The sequence below is a fragment of the Miscanthus floridulus genome, chromosome 5 (genome assembly GCF_019320115.1).
Source record: "Miscanthus floridulus cultivar M001 chromosome 5, ASM1932011v1, whole genome shotgun sequence".
Lineage (NCBI taxonomy): Eukaryota > Viridiplantae > Streptophyta > Magnoliopsida > Poales > Poaceae > Miscanthus > Miscanthus floridulus.
The window spans coordinates 113,586,413-113,607,898 of record NC_089584.1 but is presented as its reverse complement, the minus strand read 5'-3'; the positions used below and the strand labels follow the sequence as shown (position 1 = coordinate 113,607,898).

At 47.7% G+C, this 21,486-nt stretch overlaps 3 protein-coding genes across 4 annotated transcripts; 1 reads left to right on the top strand and 2 right to left on the bottom strand.

The window, feature by feature from the left end:
• Positions 1–835: 835 nt before the first annotated feature.
• On the bottom strand, positions 836–4,540 carry LOC136450511 (F-box protein SKIP24-like). 2 transcript variants are annotated; one of them, XM_066450980.1, is made up of 5 exons: positions 4,114–4,539; positions 3,862–4,035; positions 1,814–1,976; positions 1,565–1,730; positions 836–1,317 (listed from the first exon to the last, which is right to left on the bottom strand). In XM_066450980.1, exons 1-4 carry the CDS (start codon positions 4,368–4,370, stop codon positions 1,602–1,604), a joined length of 723 nt encoding a protein of 240 aa, XP_066307077.1. In that variant the 5' UTR covers positions 4,371–4,539; the 3' UTR covers positions 836–1,317; positions 1,565–1,601. The 2 variants fall into 2 exon arrangements, with proteins under 2 accessions (XP_066307077.1, XP_066307078.1); XM_066450981.1 differs by lacking the exon at positions 836–1,317 and having other exon boundaries at positions 1,591–1,730; positions 1,849–1,976; positions 4,114–4,540.
• A 5,302-nt stretch (positions 4,541–9,842) lies between these two features.
• On the top strand, positions 9,843–10,721 carry LOC136455146 (uncharacterized). Its single transcript, XM_066455290.1, has 2 exons — positions 9,843–10,327; positions 10,412–10,721. The coding sequence occupies exons 1-2, from the start codon at positions 9,843–9,845 to the stop codon at positions 10,719–10,721; spliced, it is 795 nt and encodes a 264-aa protein (XP_066311387.1).
• A 2,603-nt stretch (positions 10,722–13,324) lies between these two features.
• LOC136450510 (cysteine synthase-like) lies at positions 13,325–21,242 on the bottom strand. Its single transcript, XM_066450979.1, has 10 exons — positions 20,873–21,242; positions 20,506–20,615; positions 20,371–20,428; positions 20,027–20,290; positions 19,774–19,911; positions 19,267–19,318; positions 14,225–14,274; positions 14,057–14,116; positions 13,864–13,944; positions 13,325–13,790 (listed from the first exon to the last, which is right to left on the bottom strand). The coding sequence occupies exons 1-10, from the start codon at positions 21,122–21,124 to the stop codon at positions 13,701–13,703; spliced, it is 1,155 nt and encodes a 384-aa protein (XP_066307076.1). The 5' UTR covers positions 21,125–21,242; the 3' UTR covers positions 13,325–13,700.
• Between the last annotated feature and the right edge of the window lie 244 nt (positions 21,243–21,486).

Below are 21,486 nucleotides of genomic sequence, written 5' to 3'. Positions count from 1 at the left end.
AGCTTGTCGGAGACGCCCTGCCTCCTGCTCTCCCCTTCCCTCTCTCGTGGGCCTCGGGGTGGCACGGCCCGTGATTCTGGCCATGCCTCATGGGCCCGCACGGTAGGGAAATCGGCCCATAGGGCCATGCCTGGGCCGGAGGCCAAGCCCGTGGGCCGGTGAGGCACGGCCCGGGAGGCATGGCATGTCGTGCCGGCCCGTTGGCTATCGGGCCGTGCTTTCACGGGCCCATGCCGTGCCTTGCCGGCCCGGCCCGTTGGCCATCTATAGGCGCCCGCGGCTGGAGGGAGGGTGCAGCACGGAAGGCTTTGCCACGTCGGACTTGGGAGAGAGGTGCCGGGAGTGGTTCTCCGAGTCCTGGACTCCTGGTCCAAGCGAACAAAAGTACAAAACTGATGCTGAGCTGCAATGCAACTAGCATGGACACCGCTGTTCTTTTCTTCAGAATCTTTTTCCCGCCCTGATCCGTAACAGCACTGGCCATTCGTACCCAATAACTCTGCACAACTTGAGTTCGAAGAAAGACTGTAATACATTTTTCTTTCTTGATGGGGGCCGGGAATTCCCCTTCATTTCACCGTGAAGCTATTGAGAAGACAAGAAAAACACGAACAGACGCTGAGATGTACATATCTATTTTGCCGATTCTGTCACTATGCTTAACACCAGAGTTTGACGTTTGAGATGTACATATCTATTTTGCCGATTCTGTCACTATGCTTAACACCAGACTTCGACGTTTTGCACAGATTCGGTGATGCATGAAAGATACGGGAGGATAGAAACAAACAATTCACTCACCTATAATAAGCAGAAGAGCATATCAAGCCAGACATGGGTAAGTTTCTTTTGATTTCAAGGAACGAAAATAGTTAAGTGTCTTTATAAGGATGATGATATACAAATACAAGATACGTACGTAGTTGCGTACAAGTTACTACTAGTAGTTTTCAAAGTCAAATCTGGCAAGCTTCAGCTCTAGCCTCTAGCCCACAGCTTCGTGAAGGATAAGCATACGCCAGACAATTCCACGATATAATAGTCGGCACCTTTCTGCTGTGGAATTATCTGGCCGGTGGAGGGTGTACAACATCCGTGGACAGAGATTCCTTCAGCAATATATGGAAACACAAACACCGGAGGTGCTTATTGATCATATCATAATAGCACCTTCGTGCCTGGCAAAATGGCAAAGAAGAGCTGCACATGCCAGCATAATAGCCTACATCATGTGCACCTAAGGATGAAGGTGGCTCGCAGTGCTGTCCAATCTGTGAAACAGCGCACCTGCGCTTGGTGCAATGCAGGTGTTGCTATCTGTGAAAAAACAAAAAAGTAAATGAGTAGACAATGCGCATCAAATTCCCATGTAAGAAATACAGTCCACGTTAGTACATTACCAGTTATATATTCTGACAATAACAATATTTGCTGATGCAAATAATCAACTAAATATGTGGACATGCATATACAAAAAAACATAGCAAAATATAAGTCTCCTCCAGGCACAGTTACTCTATTGTGAAAGCAAATGTGTCAAGTATATTCAATCAATCTAGAATACCTTGAGTCCCTTGAGAACTTGAAGGCAAACCGTAGGCTTATTTCAGTTTCTTCCTCTTTGCACGTTGCTCATTGACAATTCCACTTGCATGACTATCCTGCAGTGGGTGATACTTTGCTCGTTGCAATGCTTCCTCATAATCATTCAACTTGTGCTTCTCTTTGTTCTGATGACAACAACAAAAGCACAACTATAGTAAGGCTAGCCTTTTCTTCTCTGTCAATTGTAGTTAAACCCGTGATCACATACATAAGCATTCTTATATGTTGCTATTTGTTGCTTACAAACTTTCAGTTCCATGTTTAGATCACTAAGACGAGAATCAACAGGAACTGTGCATTGCTGAACCAACTGCTTCTGACGCCCACGAACAACTTGTGGTTGCCATACGTTTAATGCCACAGAAGCTCTCCTGCATACGTTTCAGAGAGTAAGAAATTGCACAATCAACATACACTAATGATAAGAAATATGCAATCATAACAGTAATAATGAAAGAAACGGTGCAAAATCCATTCTAAATCAATGGTTGAAGATAGTGTACCTGTACCAAGCAATATATTGTCTCTAACGACATGCTTCAGGACTGTGTTTGCCCTTTTATAAGGCAGGACCGTAGCAGTGTAGTGGTAGGCGATGAAACAACATCTCTCCACAGGATTCAGACTGGTTGGAGGGTAGAAAACTAGAGATGCCATTGTATTGGCTTCTCAATTCAAATCCCGACTGGCCCAAGGTGCGCACCCCCCCCCCCCCCCCCCCCCCCCCCCCCCCGCCCCCCAACCCCCAAACAGAGGATGGCCAAACTTCTAGCTAATTCAAATAGAAAACAGAAACAAGAACGGAGCTCATTTCGTTGTAGAGGTGCTGGAGACAAGGTTTGTAACCATCATTTTCCAATTTAACTGTGCTGGAGTATGAAACGTCCATCACTGATGTTTCAACCCATTAGTTTTTAGACATCTTTTACCTCTTATAGGCGGCACCCTTTTTGTTCAGTTTGCTTTCTTGTTCATGTGCGCCAACAACAAAACTGAGTGCTGGCAGACAACCTAGACACTTTCTGTGCACCATTAATATGCTTCCACTGACCTTTTTTTTTATTATTCAGAACGCTTCCCTTGATAAAAGGACAAATGGTCATCTCTTTAGCCTAATTCAACAAAAGAGTGACAATAATAGCTTTCTCTGCCTGATGGGTAGGATGATTGTCCATCAACCACACATATGAGGCTATGAGCTAACCGAGGTTCACTGTTACAATTCAAAAGATACCAAGCGCAGCTGTTTTCTGTCAAAGATATGAACTAAGGGAATAACATGAGCCCAGAACAGAACATACACTTGTCTTTAGTAAAATTATACCAAATAAACGATCGTGCGGTAAAACTTAGCTACAGAACACTTTGTGCAAGGCATTGCTTCAGTACTGTAACATACAAGAGACTTTCAATTCGGACAGAACAAATAGCAGCAAATCGTTGACATGGCCTAACTAGTTGTACATGTGGTCTGAAAGACTGGCCTAACATTTGTGTATCAGTGTATGCGACCAGATCGTATATCGTAGAAGCAACTGTCTTGAGCAATATGATACTTTTGCAAGACATTGCTTTTGACATGAATAAAATACATGAGACTTCAATTTCGATAAACATGACAAAACAAAACAAAAAATCATTAATAGCTATAATCAGTGGGCTGAAAAGGCAATCTCAAGCTCGTGTAAACAAGCAGCTCAACATACCAAGGAAGCTACTGTCTTGGGCAATATGACACTTGGGTAGGATATCCTTTTTGTAATGAGTTACACACAGGAGACTTGGTTTGGAACTTTGGATGAAGAATTGGAGAGGACAAACAATGGCAGATCATTGACTGGACTAACCAGCCATATATGTGGTTTGAAAGAACAATCTTTGCCTGACTCTTGTGTAAACAAGCAGCTTAATATATCATGTAAAAAACAGTCATAAGCAATTTTTTCTTCTCATGCACTGCCAGTTAGATGAGTGCTCAGAAAGACGCTGTACTACTATGAGAGAATTGCACACATTTTTTTTAGAGTTCAAATTGCACACATTTTTCAGTTGAACAGACGCACTTTAGCTCTGATAACTTCTAACTGATCTGCAAATTGGTGTTTCTACTTTCTGCGTTGCACTAAAATTTACCGTGCAAATATCTGATACATTCTTTTCTTTGAGACGCAGATGATTGATTAAGCCTTTGAAAAGTACAGAGACAGTGCCAAGCGGATGAAACATGAGAGATTTGGCATAAAAATGTAAACCGACCTGACCCTCTCGAGGTTGTCAAGCTCCTGCGCAGCCGTCTTCATCCTCTCCCCCTCTGCCCGAATGGACCCCTCCAGCTCCGACAGCCGCCTCCTGGAAGCCAGCACCCGCGCCTCCGCCTCGAACACCGCCCGCCGCCTCGCCTCCGCCATCCGCACCTTGTGCCTCTCAAACCTGCAGCAGAGATGCATCAGTCGAGCAACCTGCACGCACAATATCAACAATAGCGATCGATGCGAAAGGGGGAATTACTTGGTCTTGTAAAGGGATTTGGGGTGGAGCTGCGGCTGCGGCTGGGAGGTGGAGGCCGAGGACGCGGAGGGTTGGGATTGGGAAGGGAAGTCGCGAGAGAGGAGTTCCGACCAGACGGCGGGGTGGACGGAGAGGCGTCCGAGGCGGCGGGAAGCGATGGCGAGGCAGCATAAGTCGCGGAACCCCAGCTCGGACGACGCGACTCCCAGCTCCAGGACGCGCGCCCACAGCTCGTCGGGAAGATCCGCCGCCGACATGTCCTCTTACTCTTAGGCTGGGTCGGTGGCGCACGGCACGAGCACGAGTACTGGCGTTCCCGGCGGGCGGGAGGGAGAGCTGCGCCGTTAACTTGCGCCGGCCGCCGCTTCTCCTCTCGTTTGGATGTGGAGGAAGGGCTCAGAGGCGAGGAGGAATCAGGACAGCAAGGTACGAATTGGTCCCGGCCACTGAGGCACTGAGCCCGACCTCATGTTTGGACGGTTGACAGGTTCGAGAGACCTGAGACTTGAGAGCTAAAAGTTTGTCAATGGAAATATTTCGATGTCTTTGCAAATTCGAAATCTGTAAAACAAAATTTTAAAAACTGACAAAGCACTCTCAGTGCTGAGTATTGACTTGAGTTTTCGCAAGCTCATCGACTAGAGCATCTCCAAGAGAAAGAAATAGACCAAAAGTTACAGCTTTTGGTAATTACAAAAACATATTGGGTGAAAAAAAAGTGTCTCTAAGAGCCTTTTTTTTCTCAAAACTTACCGAATCATCTCGTGAGACCTCTCCGATCACCTCCGGTTAGGACGGTGATTTAGTCTGTTGTTAGAAAAATGTTTTTCGCCAAAAGTGTCCCAAATCTATTTTTGAGCACCCGGAGAAAGAGCGCAAATTTGAGGAGATTTGACATTTGTTTGGGCATTTTACATTTTTACCATTATTAAGATCGTCACTTGTCATCCTTACGATGCCTCTTACATATTTACCATCTTTAAAAATCGTGCGTCTTCTTTTTGCCACAATTGCTCATCTGGCACGCCACGGCGACCCAACACGGTGGCGCACAGTCAGTAGGGCGGTGCGAAATGACCTGCCTGCCCCTGGCTATTTGCTGAAGGGAAGGAAACGGGCCGGCCCAGTCGCTCGCTCGCCCATTTTCTCGTGCGGGCATCCGACGCCGACGCCCGACGCGTTCTTCTTCCCCAGCTCGCCCGCCGCCGCCGCCTGCTTCTTCTCCAACTCGCCGGCCGCCGCCGCGCCTGCTCCCCTCCGGCCGTCCCTGAGCCACGGCGGCCACCGCGACGGAGCGAAGGTACGTGCCCCCTGCCGCCCCTTTGCACCCACATTTCACGGCATTTAGGGTTATGGTTCATGGGGTCATGGTTCAACGGGTGAAAGGTCCTAATATGGCTAGAGGGGGGGGGTGAATAGCCTATTTAAAAATCTACAAATCAACTAGAGCAATTTGATTAGTACGACAAATAGCGTAATGCAAATTTGCTCTAGCTCTACAAGGGTTGCAAGCCACCTATCCAACAATTCTAGTTGCAATGATTACTTAGGCACACAAACTTGCTATGTAATTACTCACTAAGAGCTCTCAACCTTGCTACTCTAAAGAGCTCAACTAGATGAATGTAAATAATAAAGCAAGCTCTCAATTCTAATTACACTAAAGAGCTTGTATCAACTAGTTTGCAAGAATGTAAATAAGTGAGTAGGGTGATTATACCGACGTGTAGGGGATGAACCAATCACAAGATGAATATATAGCCAATCATCGGGAGAATGCCAAAGACAAGAGATAATCGATTTTCTCCCGAGGTTCACGTGCTTGCCAACACGCTACGTCCCCGTTGTGTCGACCAATACTTGGTGGTTCGGCGGCTAAGAGGTGTTTTACAAACCTCGTCCACACGATAGGACACCGCAAGAACCGACCCACAAGTGAGGTAACTCAATGACACGAGCAATTTACTAGAGTTACTTTTCAGCGCTCCGCCGGGGAAGGTACAACTTCCCTCACAATCACCGGAGACGGCCACGAACAATCACCAACTCGTGCTGATCCTCCACCGCTGCACCGAGCCGTCTAGGTGGTGGCAACCACCAAGAGTAACAAGCGAAATCCACAGCGCAACACGAATACCAAGTGCCTCTAGATGCAATCACTCAAGCAATGCACTTGGATTCTCTCCCAATCTCACAAAGATAATGAATCAATGATGGAGATGAGTGGGAGAACTTTTGCTAAGCTCACAAGGTTGCTATCTCAAAGAAAATATGCAAGAGGGTGAGCTTGAGCTGACCATGGGGCTTAAATAGAAGCCCCCATGAAATAGAGCCGTTGTACCCCTTCACTGGGCAAAACGCGCTCTGACCGGACGCTCCAGTCAGACTGACCGGACCCTGGACTCAGCGTCCAGTCCACTGATTTATGCCATGTGTCATTCTGAGTTAAAACTGAACCATCATATCACAACGGCTAAGTGTCGACCGGATGCTACGGTATTACTGATCGGACGCTGGAGCCTCAGCGTCCGGTCGGGTACAGTAAGGGTCCAAATCCGTTTTTCCTCGATCGGATGCGTCCGGTCCACCTCGACCGGACACGGCCCAGCATCTGGTGGTATACCCTAGCTACTGTACCGCCAGGTCAGCGCGACCGGACGCAGGCAGTCAGTGTTCGGTGCATTCGGATCCAGCGTCCGGTCACTTGATCGACGCTGGCATCTCCTCTGTCTTCTTCACCCTTGCTCAAATGTGCTAACCACCAAGTGTATCACCTTGTGCATATGTGTTAGCATATTTTCATAAATATTTTTAAGGATGTCCGTATTCCACTAGATTCTAAATGCATATGCAATGAATTAGAGCATCTAATGGCACTTTGATAACCGCATTTCGATACGAGTTTCACTTCTCTTAATAGTGCGGCTATCTATCCTAAATGTGATCACACTCGCTAAGTGTCTTGATCACCAAAACAAAATGACTCCTACATTTTATACCTTTGTCTTGAGCCTTTTGTTTTTCTCTTTCTTCTTTTCCAAGTTTAAGCATTTGACCATCACCATGCCATCACCAGCTTCATCACTTGGAGTAGTGCTACCTATCTCATAATCATCTTGATAAACTAGGTTAGCACTTTAGGGTTTCATCAATTAACCAAAACCAAACTAGAGCTTTCAACGGGCCATTGTTTAGGGAATTAGGCCTCAAGTAGACCGGCAGAGCACACAGAGTCACGGAAACGCAAACCCCTCACCGCCTGTGCGTCTGCTGCTTGTGGCCTGCTCCTTGCTGGTGCGGCTTTGCATTGCTGAGCTGCTTGCTTTGCCTAAGTGCTGCTGCTCGATTATTTGGTTTGATTTGGACATTCTAGTGATGCCTTAGGTGTAGATATGGAGATATAGCCATGTGCCGAGGTTTGTACTATAATTCTGAATTAATTTTTTATTAGTTCAATGCAATGATTTATGCAGATTTTAAAAGCTTATCTAATTGTTTTTCCTCTTAAATGAAAAGGTTATGTACTATAATTCTCAAATGAAACATGTTTTTATTATTGATTGTCTTTGAAAATGTAACATCTTAATTTTTGTTAGTCATTCTTCAACTTTTACTCTTGATACATATGAGTGTAGTACTGATAGCTCAAACGGCAGACTGCAGCTAGTGTTTTTCTCCATTCACATGCATGATTTGATTCTCATGAAAGTAGTATAGTGCACCACGGCTGGACTAATTGAGATGCCCTACTTTCATATTTTTGTTAATTCCTAAATTGAGTAAGCTCTCCTAGATAGTTCTATTTTAACGTGAGAACTATGGTTGCTCACTTTATCTTCATCTGTTCTTTGCTTCGTAGGCTTCTGATGTAGTAGGTGGTGTTAATCAATCGAGGTTACAATGGCTAGCAGTGACTGTCCACCTTGGTAAGTGTTACCATCTTAAGTTGTGCAGTGGGTTGGATACTCTCTAACTCCGTATTTATTTCATTGTGGCTGATTATGCCAGGATTGATCCTGGCTCTGCATTTAGACTAGTTGTTAAGGTCACTAAATATGTTGTTGTTGGTGAGTATGGTGAGTATGATCGAATCGACATGGTAGAGCAGCAACATGACTTATGGTTTGACAGGAACAGTGAGTACACCTTGGCTTAGTTTCATGAGGATTTATCCACAAGGATTATATGGGGGCCATTTCAAACACTTTCAGTGTGGGTTGTTGACCAAGATACTGGGTCTGAGTGGAAGATTAGGAGGGATGAGTATTTGCAGCAGATGGTTAAGGACAGATGGAATGAGAGGAAGGCTTTCATTGTAGTAGATGTTGTGAGCAAAGGTGAATGTACATACAAAGGCAGTTCTGCAGCAAGATGTGTCTCTGGTGTCACCAATGGGTCTCATGTTGGACCAAGTCATGTGCCTGATGATGTAGAGAAGTGTGGTGATACTTGCAGTTCCCCACCACCACCCCACCTCCTGCTGAACAGCCTGTAGCAATTGATTGGAATACACCAACCATACAAGAGAATCCTGATGATGATGGATTAGCTACACAGCTTGTTGATGAGGAATAGGTATATGAGGCAATGGGTTTCAAGGAAGCAGAGGCACAAGAAGCTGCTAGAAATGAGGTTCCCATTCCGATTATCACAGCAGAGATGGAAGCAAATATGAATGAAGCAGCTGTCAATGTTGATGACACAATTGATGCAGAGCCTATGTACGAATAGGATAGGGACAATCCAGATATGAGTGTTGGCACATGCTATCCCAACATGGATGAGTTTAGGCTAGCTGTCAGGCAGCATGCTATAAAAAAGGAATTTGAGCTTGATACTAAGCATTCAGACAAAGAAAGGTACAGGGCTAACTGTGCTTGTCTAGGCTGTCCATGGTTTATTAGAGGCAGAACCCAGCATGATGGCAGCGTCAGGGTACAAATTCTAAATTGTTTATGTACCTGCTGTTATTTTCTAAATGTTATTTTCTGCATTGTCACTATCTTTTTCTATGTTAACTGCCTTGTTTTTTTTTCTGTTTGTAAAATGCAGATACAATTCAATAAGGGGGCCATAAATGTCCATCTACAAAATGGGTTGTCAACAAGATGGCATCTATAGGCTGGGTGGCAGAGAGAGCAATTCCATTGCTAAAGAACAAGCCATCAATGGGTGCTACAGAAATGAAAAAGGAGTTGAAATACAAATATGGCATTGAAATCCCCTACCAGACAGTGTACAATGGGACAAAGAGAGCATCAGACAAGCTATTTGGTAAGATGAGTGATTCTTTCGATTAGTTGTTTAGATTCAAGGCAGAGATAGAATTGAGATCACCTGCTAGTGTGGTAGAGATAGACACTATCACTGATGAGGATGGCAAAGTTAGGTTTAGCAGATTCTTCTGTGCATTCAAAGCTAGTATAGATGGATTTGTGAATGGTTGCAGGCCATATATCAGTGTAGACTCCACAGCTCTGAATGGCACGCGAAATGGCCACATGCCTGCAGCATTAGCATTAGATGGCCACAACTGGATGTTTCCTGTGGCCTTTGGTTTGTTTGACTCTGAGACAAAGGATAATTAGGTCTGGTTTATGGAACAACTTAGGAAATTCATAGGACCCATGGAAAAGCTTGCTATCTGCACTGATGCATGCAAGGGCTTAGAGTCAGCAGTTAAAATAGTATTTCCATAGGTTGAGATGAGAGAATGTTTTAGGCACCTAATGGAAAACATGAAGAAGTACTACAGTGGTGATGTGTATGGGAAGAACATGTGGCCTGCAGCAAGAGCTTATTCAGCACACAAGTTCAAGTACTTTTTTGACAAGGTCTTGGCAGCTAGTCCAGATGTGCAGAAATGGCTGACAGAGCACCATCCCTTTCTGTGGGCAAGAAGTAAATTCTGTGATGACATCAAATGTGACTACATCAACAACAATTTGGCAGAATCTTGGAATGCTTGGATCAAAGAACATAAGGACTTGCCTGTGCATATGATGGTTGATGCTATTAGAGAGAAGATCATGCTTTTGTTTACCAAAAGGAGGAAGCTTTCTACAACCCTATCTCCTGGTATATTGCCTGCTGTCATACATCAACTAAATGCAGCATCAAGGGGCCTAGGACACTTGAACATCTCCTCTGGCCACCCTAATCAAGCTGAGGTTACAGAGGTCTACAAGGATGAAGAAGTTAGAAGACATGTTGTGTATTTACCTCAGAAAATGTGCACATGTAGACAGTGGTAGATAATTGGTAAACCATGTCCACATGCCTTGGCTGTGATTACCAGCATGAGGCAACCTGATATGGGATCATTTGTGCACCAGTACTACTCAGTGGAAAAGTTTCAAGCAGCATATGCAGGCATAATTCCTAACATAACTGATAGGAATCAGTGGCCTGAGGTGGACAAGGCCTTCAAGTTGTACCCTCCAGCACATAAAAAGAAAGAATCAGGTAGGCTTAGGAAGAATAGGATTAAACCAGCAAGGGAGACAGGTGGAAAAGCTACTAGGCAAGTCATGTGCCCTAACTGCAAAGAGTATAGTCACAGGGGTGGTAGCTGGAAATGTTCTCTCACTGGAACCAAGAAAAGGTGATTTCTTAACTCATGTATTGTATTTGTTTACTAATTGTCATAGCTATTAACTAATTTTTTAATTGTTGCAGGAAAAGAACCAAGAAGAGTAATGTCCAGGTTGGGAGGAAGAAATCAAACAAAGGTGCTGCTGGTGATGAAGCAGTCACTCCAAGAACCAAAAGAGCAATGGCAAGGGAAGCTGCAGCAAAGGCAAGGAGAGAGGCTGAGGAAGCTGAACTGAAGGCTGCGGCTACAAGAGAAGCAGCACAAGCAGCAGCTAGAGAAGAAATAGAAGCTACAAGAAATGAGTTATCTGCAATTCATGCACAGGAAGATGTCGTGGATATGATGCCTTTAGAAGTTCGTGTCCAAGAAACTACAGCAGCTATGAGGTATGCTATTGAGTCAACTTGCAGCTCATGTCCCTATGTATGCTACTGTATCCATGACTTTTCTTGTTTTGAATAGGACCCTGTTCCCAGAAGATGAATTGCAAGTTGAGCTTGTGAAGAAAATGACACCTAGGAGGAAGCAGTTGGCAAAGAAAGTGAGGAAAACCTAAGGATGAAAGAAAAATGGAGACTGAAGATGAACTGGAATATTGCTTTTATTTTGCTAAGAGCCTGAACTCTTCATAATATGTGTAATTGGCCAGAACCATTATTTTGCATGGCCTTCTATTGTAATGAAATGGGCATAGCTATCAGTATGCTCTCCTGTGTAATGGGCAATGGACAAGAACTCTATATGTATGGCCACAAACTGCCCCTATTTGGTTCCTTTGTAATCGGCAATGGCCACAAACAAGTACTTTATGTAGTGACCTTAATTTCCTAAAGCTGATGTGCCTCTATTATTTTGCATGGACATGATGTGCCTCTCTTATTTTTAGATGGCTACAATGTGAATCTCGTTTTTTAAGGACCAGAATGTGCCTCCAGAATGTGCTTCTCTTATTATGCATGGATAAATTTTTTTTGCATGTCATAATAATGGTTTGCCAATTACAACTGATGATTCATTCAAACAAAAAGGCTATGACAAATTCATTGCAAAACATGTTTCTCTTCTTCAGCAGATAGGCAGGGGCAGGCTGGTCTTTTCGTATTGCCCTGCTGACTGGACGCCACCGTGTCGTGTCGCCGTGGTGTGCCAAACGAGCAAATGTGGCAAAAAAGAAGACGTGCGATTTTTAAAGATGGTAAATATGTAAGAGGCATCGTAAGAATGACAATCGAGGGAGGGGCGATCTTAATAATGGTAAAAATGTAAAATACCCCGTTTGTTTTAGGCAATGGTTAAACAGAAATTCTCTGCTGAGGGCATTCGTCCGGACGGCCCGTTATTGGGCCTGCACAGTGATTAAGCCCAACAGAGCTGCTTCGCCCCTACCTTAAGTGTTTCATGATTTCTCGAAAAGACAACGACATTTCCTTTTCTTACCGACGCATGCGACCACCGCGCCGCTCGCCTTCTCCGTCTGCCATGACCTTCTCCAGCGTGGGTGCAAGAAGGGGAGGCCGAAGACACCGTGGCAAGAAGGGGGGGCCTACATGCGTACACTAGGCAGCTCTCGACGTCTCCCTGACCCGAGCTTGCTGACTACCGCAGTTCCTCACCAGGTAGGCAGTAGTTACCGGTGACGCTGTGGCCCTGTTCGGCTTACCCCATATTCGGCTTGTTCGGCTTCTTTTTTCATCCGGAACAATGTTTTTCTCTCACAACAATTCAGCCGGTGTTTTCAGCCAAGTTTCAGACCAGCAAACGGGGCCTGTGTTTCAAGTGTTTTCAGGCATTTCACACTTATGTTTCAAGTGTTTCATCTAGATGTTGCAAAAGTAGATCTGGGATATTGTGTATGTTGCAATGACAATATACGCATGTTTCAAGCCTATGTTTCAAGTGTTTTCAGACGTATGTTTCAAATGTTCCATCTGAATGTTGCATGTGTTGCTACGGCTCTACCCGCATGTTTCAAGCGTGTGTTTCGAGTGTTTCATATGTTTCATACTTTTGTTGTAAGTGTTTCGTATGGATATTACAAAAGTATATCTAGATGTTGCATATGTTGCTATGTCTATACACGCATGTTTCTAAATGTTTTATCTGTTTTCAATGAAATATTTCATCTAGATGTTTCAAAAGTAGATCGGGATGTTGCACGACGTCGGTGGCTGGCGGACAACGGCCTGCCGCAGCCGCCTATTTGCTGCTGCTAGGGATGTGGGATGGGATGTGGGCGGAGGAGTTGACGTGACATCCCATCCCATCCGGACGTCCAGTCACTAACCCTTCGATGGTTAAACAAGTTGGTAGTAAGAAGGATGTTTTGCTCTAAATACCAAAATCAGTTTTTGACTGCCATTGTTGGTCCACTTTGGAGAAGTTCTGACGGTTCTAGAGCTTCCCGCTTGGAACCTGAAGATGCTGCAATTTTTAGTTCGACAGGGACAGGCTCCTTTTGTCTTGAGTCATGATCCCCATGTCTTGCAAACTCTACCTTTGGTCTTCTGCAGAGACGAAAAAGAGAAGAAATTTGTTGATCCTCAGTGTTAGGCTCCGCAAAAACTAATTAGTAAAGCAGATGCCAAATAAAAGATGAAACAATCAATCAAAATTCAAAAGGGAAAAAGAATTTGCATATAGTAGGACGCTAAGATCGACTCAAGTGCGTATCAGGTTACAAACGGTTTGTACCCGGTCCTAGAGTACTGAAAGAAAGAGTCTAAGCTAACTGCGGCACCCAATTCTGCATGTTTCATCAGGATTGTACAAGCTGGTTCTAAACATGAGGCACTCCTAGAACCAAGCTGCAGGCCTGCAGCTCACTTGACAGAATTCTGTGCAGCTTCAAAGGTCTAGTATTAGTGCTGGGAGCGTTTCAAAACTTCAGACCCTGCTTGTTGCAATCAATCACTGTTTCATGTTTATCATGTCATGGAAGCCTGTCAGGTCTAGAGAAGGGACGGGCGATGCGCTTGAAGTTGTACAAGGCTCACTATCGCTTCCTCATTCTTCGAACAGAGTCATATATCGGACGGAATAGAATGCTAGAGATGTATCTCTCTCCAAAGCTGGGGAAAATGACCTGCAAACCCACATGACTGGTTAATTGTCTGAATCATGGAAAAATGTCATAAACGAAATTAAGATGCTCGCACCGCAATCAGCTTTCCGGCATTTTCAGGTCTTTTGGCAGCATTGATAGCAGCAATTGCTGCAGCACCAGAGGAAATACCAACCTGCAAACAAACCCGTAAACGAATCACAAATCACATAGCAACAAAATTGGAGATGCTATTGTAATAACTGAAAAACCTCAAAAGCCATTCATTTTTACAGTGCGCTACTCACCAGCAAGCCCTCTTTTAGTGCAAGTTCCCTTGCAGAATCAACGGCTTCTGCTGTGCTAACCTGGAAAGTCAACACCATAATCACTTAACTCATCAGACTGCAAAAAGTTTAAAACGGCCAACAAAATCTGCTTGACATAAAAGTGGTTCTAAAGTTAGCATTACAGACCTTCACAACCTCATCAATCAACTGAACATCTAATATACTTGGAATGTAACCTGTTGTTTATTGGCATGAACCAACAGTATATGTCAGTGGCAAGGAAAAAAATATTCAACAAGCTTTTGTTTCCTAGTGTAGAATAGCAGAGATAGAAGGGAAACACCACACACCCAACGTGGGGGGGTGACCTTGATATATATAGCCAATTACATGGCAGCATATATGCAATACATGGCAGGTGCTAATCATACTAAATATAGACTTGCCTAATATACACTTTCCTAATGTATATATCTATCAGCCGCCCTCAGTCGAAGCATCAGGATTCCGGATGCACAGACTGGACCGAAAATCCTCAAAGAGCTGAACCGGCAGCCCCTTTGTCATGAGATCAGCAAACTGATACTTGGACGGCACATGGAGAACGCGAACCTCGCCGAGAGCCACCTTCTCACGGACGAAATGGATGTCGATCTCAATGTGCTTGGTACGGCGGTGGTGGACCGGGTTGGCTGTCATATAGACAGCGCTGACGTTGTCACAGTAGACAACTGTGGCGACCTTCAATGGAACGTGAAGTTCCTGAAGAAGCTGTCGAAGCCAACAGCACTCTGCGACCACATGAGCAACAGCCCGGTACTCGGCCTCTGCACTGGACCGGGACACCGTGGTTTGCCGTTTGGACGACCAGGACACCAAGCTGTCGCCGAGGAAGACGCAGAAGCCGGAGGTGGAGCGGCGAGAGTCGGGGCACCCTGCCCAGTCAGCGTCGGAGTAGGCAATCAACTTGTCGATAGGCCCAGTGCTGATGTGGAGGCCAGCTGACAGTGTGCCCTTCACATACCGAAGGATGCGCTTGATCAGCGCAAGGTGAGCTTCGCGCGGATCATGCATAAAGAGGCACACCTGCTGCACAGCGTACGCCAGGTCGGGGCGAGTGAGTGTCAAGTACTGAAGTGAGCCGGCGAGATTCCGGTACATGGCGGGGTCGGCGACGGGAGCGCCCTCCGTGGCAGAGAGCTTGGCACGAGAGTCGACAGGCGTCGATGTCGAGTGACATTCGGCCATGCCCGCCTTCTGAAGAAGATCCACCGCGTACTGCCTTTGGCTGAGGAAGAGCCCGTCGGAGGAGCGAGTGACGGAGATCCCCAGGAAGTGATGGAGCTCCCCAAGATCCGTCATGGCAAACTCAGAGTGAAGGCGACCGATGATGCGGCGGAGCAGAGCTTCCGAGGAAGCCGTGAGGACGATGTCGTCGACGTACAACAGCAAGTAGGCACTGGCGCCGCCCTCAGTGTAGACGAAGAGGGAGGTGTCGGTGGCAGAGGCAACGAAGCCGAGCTGTCGAACGTACGTGGCGAAGCGCTGGTGCCACGCCCGCGGGGCCTGCTTGAGGCCGTAAAGGGAGCGCTGAAGAAGACAGACGGCGTCGGGACGCGCCGGGTCGACGAAGCCGGGGGGCTGCTGACAGTAGACCGTCTCGTGCAGGTGACCGTGAAGAAAGGCATTCTTCACGTCCAGCTGGTGGATGGGCCACTGACGAGAAGTGGCGATGCTGAGGACGATCCGAATGGTGGCAGGCTTCACGACGGGGCTGAACGTTTCGTCGTAGTCGATGCCGTGGCGCTGGGTGAAGCCGCGAACGACCCAGCGAGCCTTGTGACGAGCCAGGGTGCCATCGGAGTGGAACTTGTGCCGGAAGATCCACTTGCCTGTCACCACGTTGGCACCTGGGGGCCGGGAAACGAGTCGCCACGTGTCGTTGTCGACGAGAGCCTTGTACTCCTCAGCCATGGCCGCGCGCCATTGGGGGTCGGCAAGGGCCCCTCGTAGTCGCGGGGAATGGGTGAGGCAGTGGAGGCGGCGGCGACGTGAGCAGACGATGGGAAGCCGTAACGATCAACAGGCTTCAGCGAGCCTGTCTGGAGGCGCGTCACAGGTCGGCTCGAAGTAGGAGGTGGCGGACCGGCTGCCACAACTGGAGCAGGAGCCGGCTGTTCTGGAACAGCGGGCGCCGGCGGGGGCACCTCCACGACTGGTGCGGACAGTGGTGCAGGAGCCGGCTCAGCAGCCGGGGCGGGAGCACCAGCACGCCGCCGAACGTAGACCCGTAGAGGTGGACCGGTTGGAGCAGGAGCAGCCGGGCCAGGAGGAAGGACCGGGCCAATCTGTAGGATGGCGGGGTCCTCAGCGAGCTCTTCCAGTTGAGCTCGACGTCGCGGCTGCTCAGCGGCGACTGGCGACGTGGCGACCGCAGGGGGCACCATGGTGGCAGTGTGGAGCACCGGCGCAGCAGGACCTGGAAGAAGAAAATCCAGAGAGCTTGTGGGCTCACTGGTGGGGTCAGTGCTGAACGGAAAATGATTCTCGTCGAAGACAACATGACGGGAGATGATAATCCGTCTAGTTGTGAGGTCGAGACACCGATAACCCTTGTGAGAGGAGGGGTATCCAAGAAAGACACAGGCTGTGGAGCGAGGGGCCAGCTTGTGTGTGGAAGTGGCGGTGAGGTTGGGATAGCAGAGGCAACCGAAGACACGAATAATAGTGTAGTCTGGGGACTGCTTGAAGAGTTGCTCATAGGGAACTCTATGGTGAATGGCTGAGCAGGGGCGCCTGTTGAGGAGATATGTGGCTGTAGCTAGTGCCTCTGCCCAATATTTGGGTGGCATGTGGGCGTGGATGAGCAGCGTGCGGCATATGTTGTTCAGAGAACGGATGATACGTTCAGCCTTGCCGTTTTGAGGGGAGGTGTAAGGGCAGGAGAGGCGTAAGTGAATGCCGCTAGAGGCGAAGAAGGTGGCGAGGGTATTGTTGACAAATTCAGTGCCATTGTCGGCCTGAACAGCCTTGACAGGAAGGCTGAACTGTGTGTGGACGAAGGCGCAAAACTGAGTGATGTGAGTAGCTACCTCGGACTTGTGGACTAGGGGAAAGGTCCAGCAAAAGTGGGTGAAGTCATCGAGGATGACAAGGTAGTACTGTGCACCAGAAATACTAGCGACCGGGGATGTCCAAACATCACAGTGTATAAGCTCAAAAGGTAAAGAGGAAACGGAACTGGAATTGCCAAAAGGCAGCCGCACATGCTTGCCAAGTTGACATGAGTGACAAAGAGTATGAGCTGATTTATTACAGGAAATGGAATTATTGTGTCTAAGCAAATGGAGGGCAGCAGCTCCTGGATGACCCAGACGATGATGCCATAGGTCGGTGGAGGTGACGAGGTTGGCTTGTGGCGTGGCAGGGACGGTGTAGAGGCCGTCGGAGCTATTGGAGCGAAGAATCACGCGTCTGGTCTGCAGGTCCTTAACAGAAAAGCCAAATGCGTCAAATTCGATAGTGCAATTGTTGTCACGAGTGAATTGGCGAACCGAAAGTAAGTTGCGCACTAGAGAGGGGACAACTAGAACATTGCGAAGCGAGAAGGGAGACGCGTGGCCTGGTAAAGTGGAGCTGCCGGAGCAGGAGACAGGAAGATGATGGCCGCTGCCAACAGTAATGGATGGGATAGAAGAGAGTTGACGGGAGATGAGTATACCATCCGAGTTATGCATGTGGGAGGTGGCGCCGGAGTCCATGACCCAGCCGGAGTTCTGGAGCGCCATCTGGTTCAAGGCAGCGATGAGGCCGGCCTGATCCCACAGTGGAGCGGATGGAGCTGGCGGAGGGGAAGCGAAGACGGTGTGGGCCTGCGGATTGGCACCCATGATGCCCTGGTCACCGTGAGGGGGCCAGCCGCCGGGGCTGTTGCCCTGCTGCCAGCTGCGGCCTGGAGGAGGAACGCCGCCCTGGAAGGCCCATGGGTTGTAGCAGAACCAAGGCCCCATGGGGCGGTTGGCCCCTTGCTGTCCACTGCCGCTGCCCTGCTGCCAGCCAGCGCTGGTGCCTTGGCCGCGCCAGCCGCCCTGTTTCTTGCCACCCTTGCCTTTCCTGCCGCCCCCAGAGCCCTTGGGAGCAGCGCTAGTGGCCACAGAGGAGGAGGGCCGGCACCCTGGAGAAGTGCAGGAGCCAGAGGCGGCCACCATGGCAGATGCAGCCGTGGTCTTCTCGTCGTTGGCGAGGCGCAGCTCTTTGAGGGAGAGCATTTCTCGCGCCCTGGAAAAGGAAGGCAGCTCGGGGGAGTTGGCGATGTCGTCGGCAGTGGCAGTGTAGCGTGGGTTGAGGCCGCGTAGAAGGCTGAGGACGAGTTGGGAGTCCTCGATGGTGTGGCCGACGTCCCGAAGAGCGGCGGCCTTGATCTTGAGGCGCTGGCAGTACTCGTCAATTGTCGAGTCACCCTGTTTCAAGGAGTGAAACTCTTCAAGCAGGAAGACGGCCCGGGGCGCGCGGTTGGAACGGAAGAGGCCCTCAATCGCCACCCACAGCTCGCGGGCGGACTGGTTCTCGTCGGTGATGGCAAGATCAAGAACCGAGTCGTCGACGGTGTTGAGGATCCAGCCGCGGACAGTGCACTCGGCAATGTCCCACGATGGATCAGCAGTCGGAGGGGCTGGTCCGTCGATGTGGGGGCGAAGGCTGAATTTCCCACACAAGGCCTTGAAGAACGAAGCCCACTTGGTGAAGTTAGGATTCTTCATCTCCAGGGTAACCGGAATGTGAGTCTTCACGTTCACGGCGGTGTAGGGGTGGACGACGACGGCCTGCGGCGGTGGTGGTGCAGCAGCGGCTGCGGCAGCAGCAGCGGCAGCAGCTGCGGCCGAGGCATCAGCGTTGGAAGACATCTCGCCACAGGAGGAGGGGCGCCCAGGGAAGAGGTGGGGTGGAAGGAGGCGGAAGTAGAAGGTCCAGGATCTAATTGATCTTGGTCTGTGATACCATGTAGAATAGCAGAGATAGAAGGGAAACACCACACACCCAACGTGGGGGGGGGGGGGGGGTGACCTTGATATATATAGCCAATTACATGGCAGCATATATGCAATACATGGCAGGTGCTAATCATACTAAATATAGACTTGCCTAATATACACTTTCCTAATGTATATATCTATCACCTAGCATGTTGAATTGCTTATTACAAAGGGGGCAAGCAGTTAATGCATTACCAGGGTTATCACCAGAAATCACACTAGTTTCAGCAGGTTCTACCCCAATAACCTGAAATGATAGGAGGAAAATTATTCAAATGAAACCAAACAGTGACAGGAAAATTAGGTCAAATAAATTTCATACATATTGACATCCGCCTTGCAGAAATCAACGGTATTCTCAAAATGGAAATTATGATAGTTGAACTTTAGAATGAAAAAAATGAACCAACAACAGAATGATGGCGCTGCTATCCTTTTGCTAAAACTAGTTTGATAGTAATGTCTCTATGTTCTCATAAAATAATTAATTTGTGCGTATCTTAAAGAAGTAAGGTTAAGGGTTATTACAAGCAAGGCCTCGAACTTTACTTTGATATGAAAGCTTTAAGCATTTAAAAAGGGAATAAGATCTAAGCACAACAGCATTGAAAAAGATACACATAATCGTTTAGCTAACAAAATACAAGAGAATCCCTTTAATGCAAAATTCATTCAAGAATTAATCCAGGCAAAAGTAGGAACCTTAATATCTTTGTTCATCCTTTTCAAGCAACGCCCAGTGCCAGTAATGGTGCCGCCTGTTCCTATGCTTGCAACAAGTATATCAACAGAACCCAACGTGTCCTCCCATATTTCTGGGCCTGTGGTTTTAAAGTGGATCTGTAATTTACCCAAGTGGTTTCTCAATAGATCTTTAAAGAAAAAGAAAGCAAATGAATTTCACATTTTCTGCAATACAGATCATATGAGTGAAAGGTAAAGCTTGAATGTCAACCTCACTATTTGCCTCATTGTTGAACTGCTGAAACATATACGCATTTGGTGTTCTCAAGACTATTTCCTCAGCTTTATCAAAAGCTCCTTTTAGTCCTTTGGTAGGATCAGTTAACACAATCTCTGCTCCAAATGCACGCAGAAGAATGCGTCTCTCGACATCTAATGATGAAGGCATAGTTGCTATCAACTTGTATCCTCTTGCTGCAGCCACAGAAGCAATGGCTACACCAGTATTTCCAGTTGTTGGTTCTACCAAAATGGTCTGCACAGGTAGAAACCATCTGCATATATTACAATGTTGGTCACGATAATATTGTTAATGCTATGAGAATGATCTATAACCTTATCCGGAGAAATTAAACCCTTCTCTTCAGCATCATTAATCATGCTTAATCCAATCCTGTAAACATACGCATGAGTTGACACACAAGTAATTGCATATGGGCATGAAATCATGCACCAGTCACAAAAGTGTACCTGTCTTTGACACTTCGGCAAGGTCCCATGTACTCTAGCTTTGCAGCAATATTAGCGACACAACCGTCAGCAACACTATTGAGATACACCATTGGTGTTTTTCCAATTAGCTGTTAACAGGACATAAATATTCATCAGAGATGCAACTGGGCATACTGAAACGAAAAAAGAAAAGGACTTTTGCCAACTATCCCCTATACAGTTGCTAGCTAATGAAAAGTAGAAAATGGCCTATTTTACCAAGAAATTCAGCGATTCTGAGTCATAATCGGTGAAAACACTAGAACGCATATAGTCATCAGCTCCGCATACCCAAATCACTATACAAAGCATGGGGGAAAGGTAAGGATGGGAAGCGACCGTGCACCTGGGTGACATCCTGCGCAATGTTCACCGCGTCCATCTCATCCGCGTAGTCATCCTGTATTTCGACAGAAGCGGAGGCCGCGGCCTTCGATGACCATGCCGCGGTGAGGTAGCGGCGAGCGGAAGCGGGACGCGGGGAAGGGAGGAGACCGTGGCCGCGCTGGGTCAAAACGGAGTTGGACGTGAAGGAACTGGGCACAGCGGCGGGGACCCGGAGGAGGAGCGAGCAGGCGGGCGGCGGAGCCATCGCCATGGCCGCGTCTCTTCGCTCGTGCTGTGTGCTTGTTTGTCGGCTGCCGCTGCCGGGGTTTAGGGAGGACAGGGGAGTGGTTTTCAGGATAAGGGGAGAAGGGACTGCGTTGCGGATCGGGTCCTCCAGCCCAGTTTCTGCTCCGCGCGAGCTCCTGGACTGGTCTACTGGGGGATAGCTCATTGGCTGGATACCTAGGTCGTGGATTCTGAAGCGCCTGACCTCCGGGATCCGTTTGAGAATTGGCCCGTTACCAGAATTTGGAAATCACTGTTCACAATGTCAGCTCTCTGTCTCAAAATTGTCCTGCTAACGGCTACTTCAGTGATTTAAGGTAACCGCATAACCAAAATGTTTACTCCTGT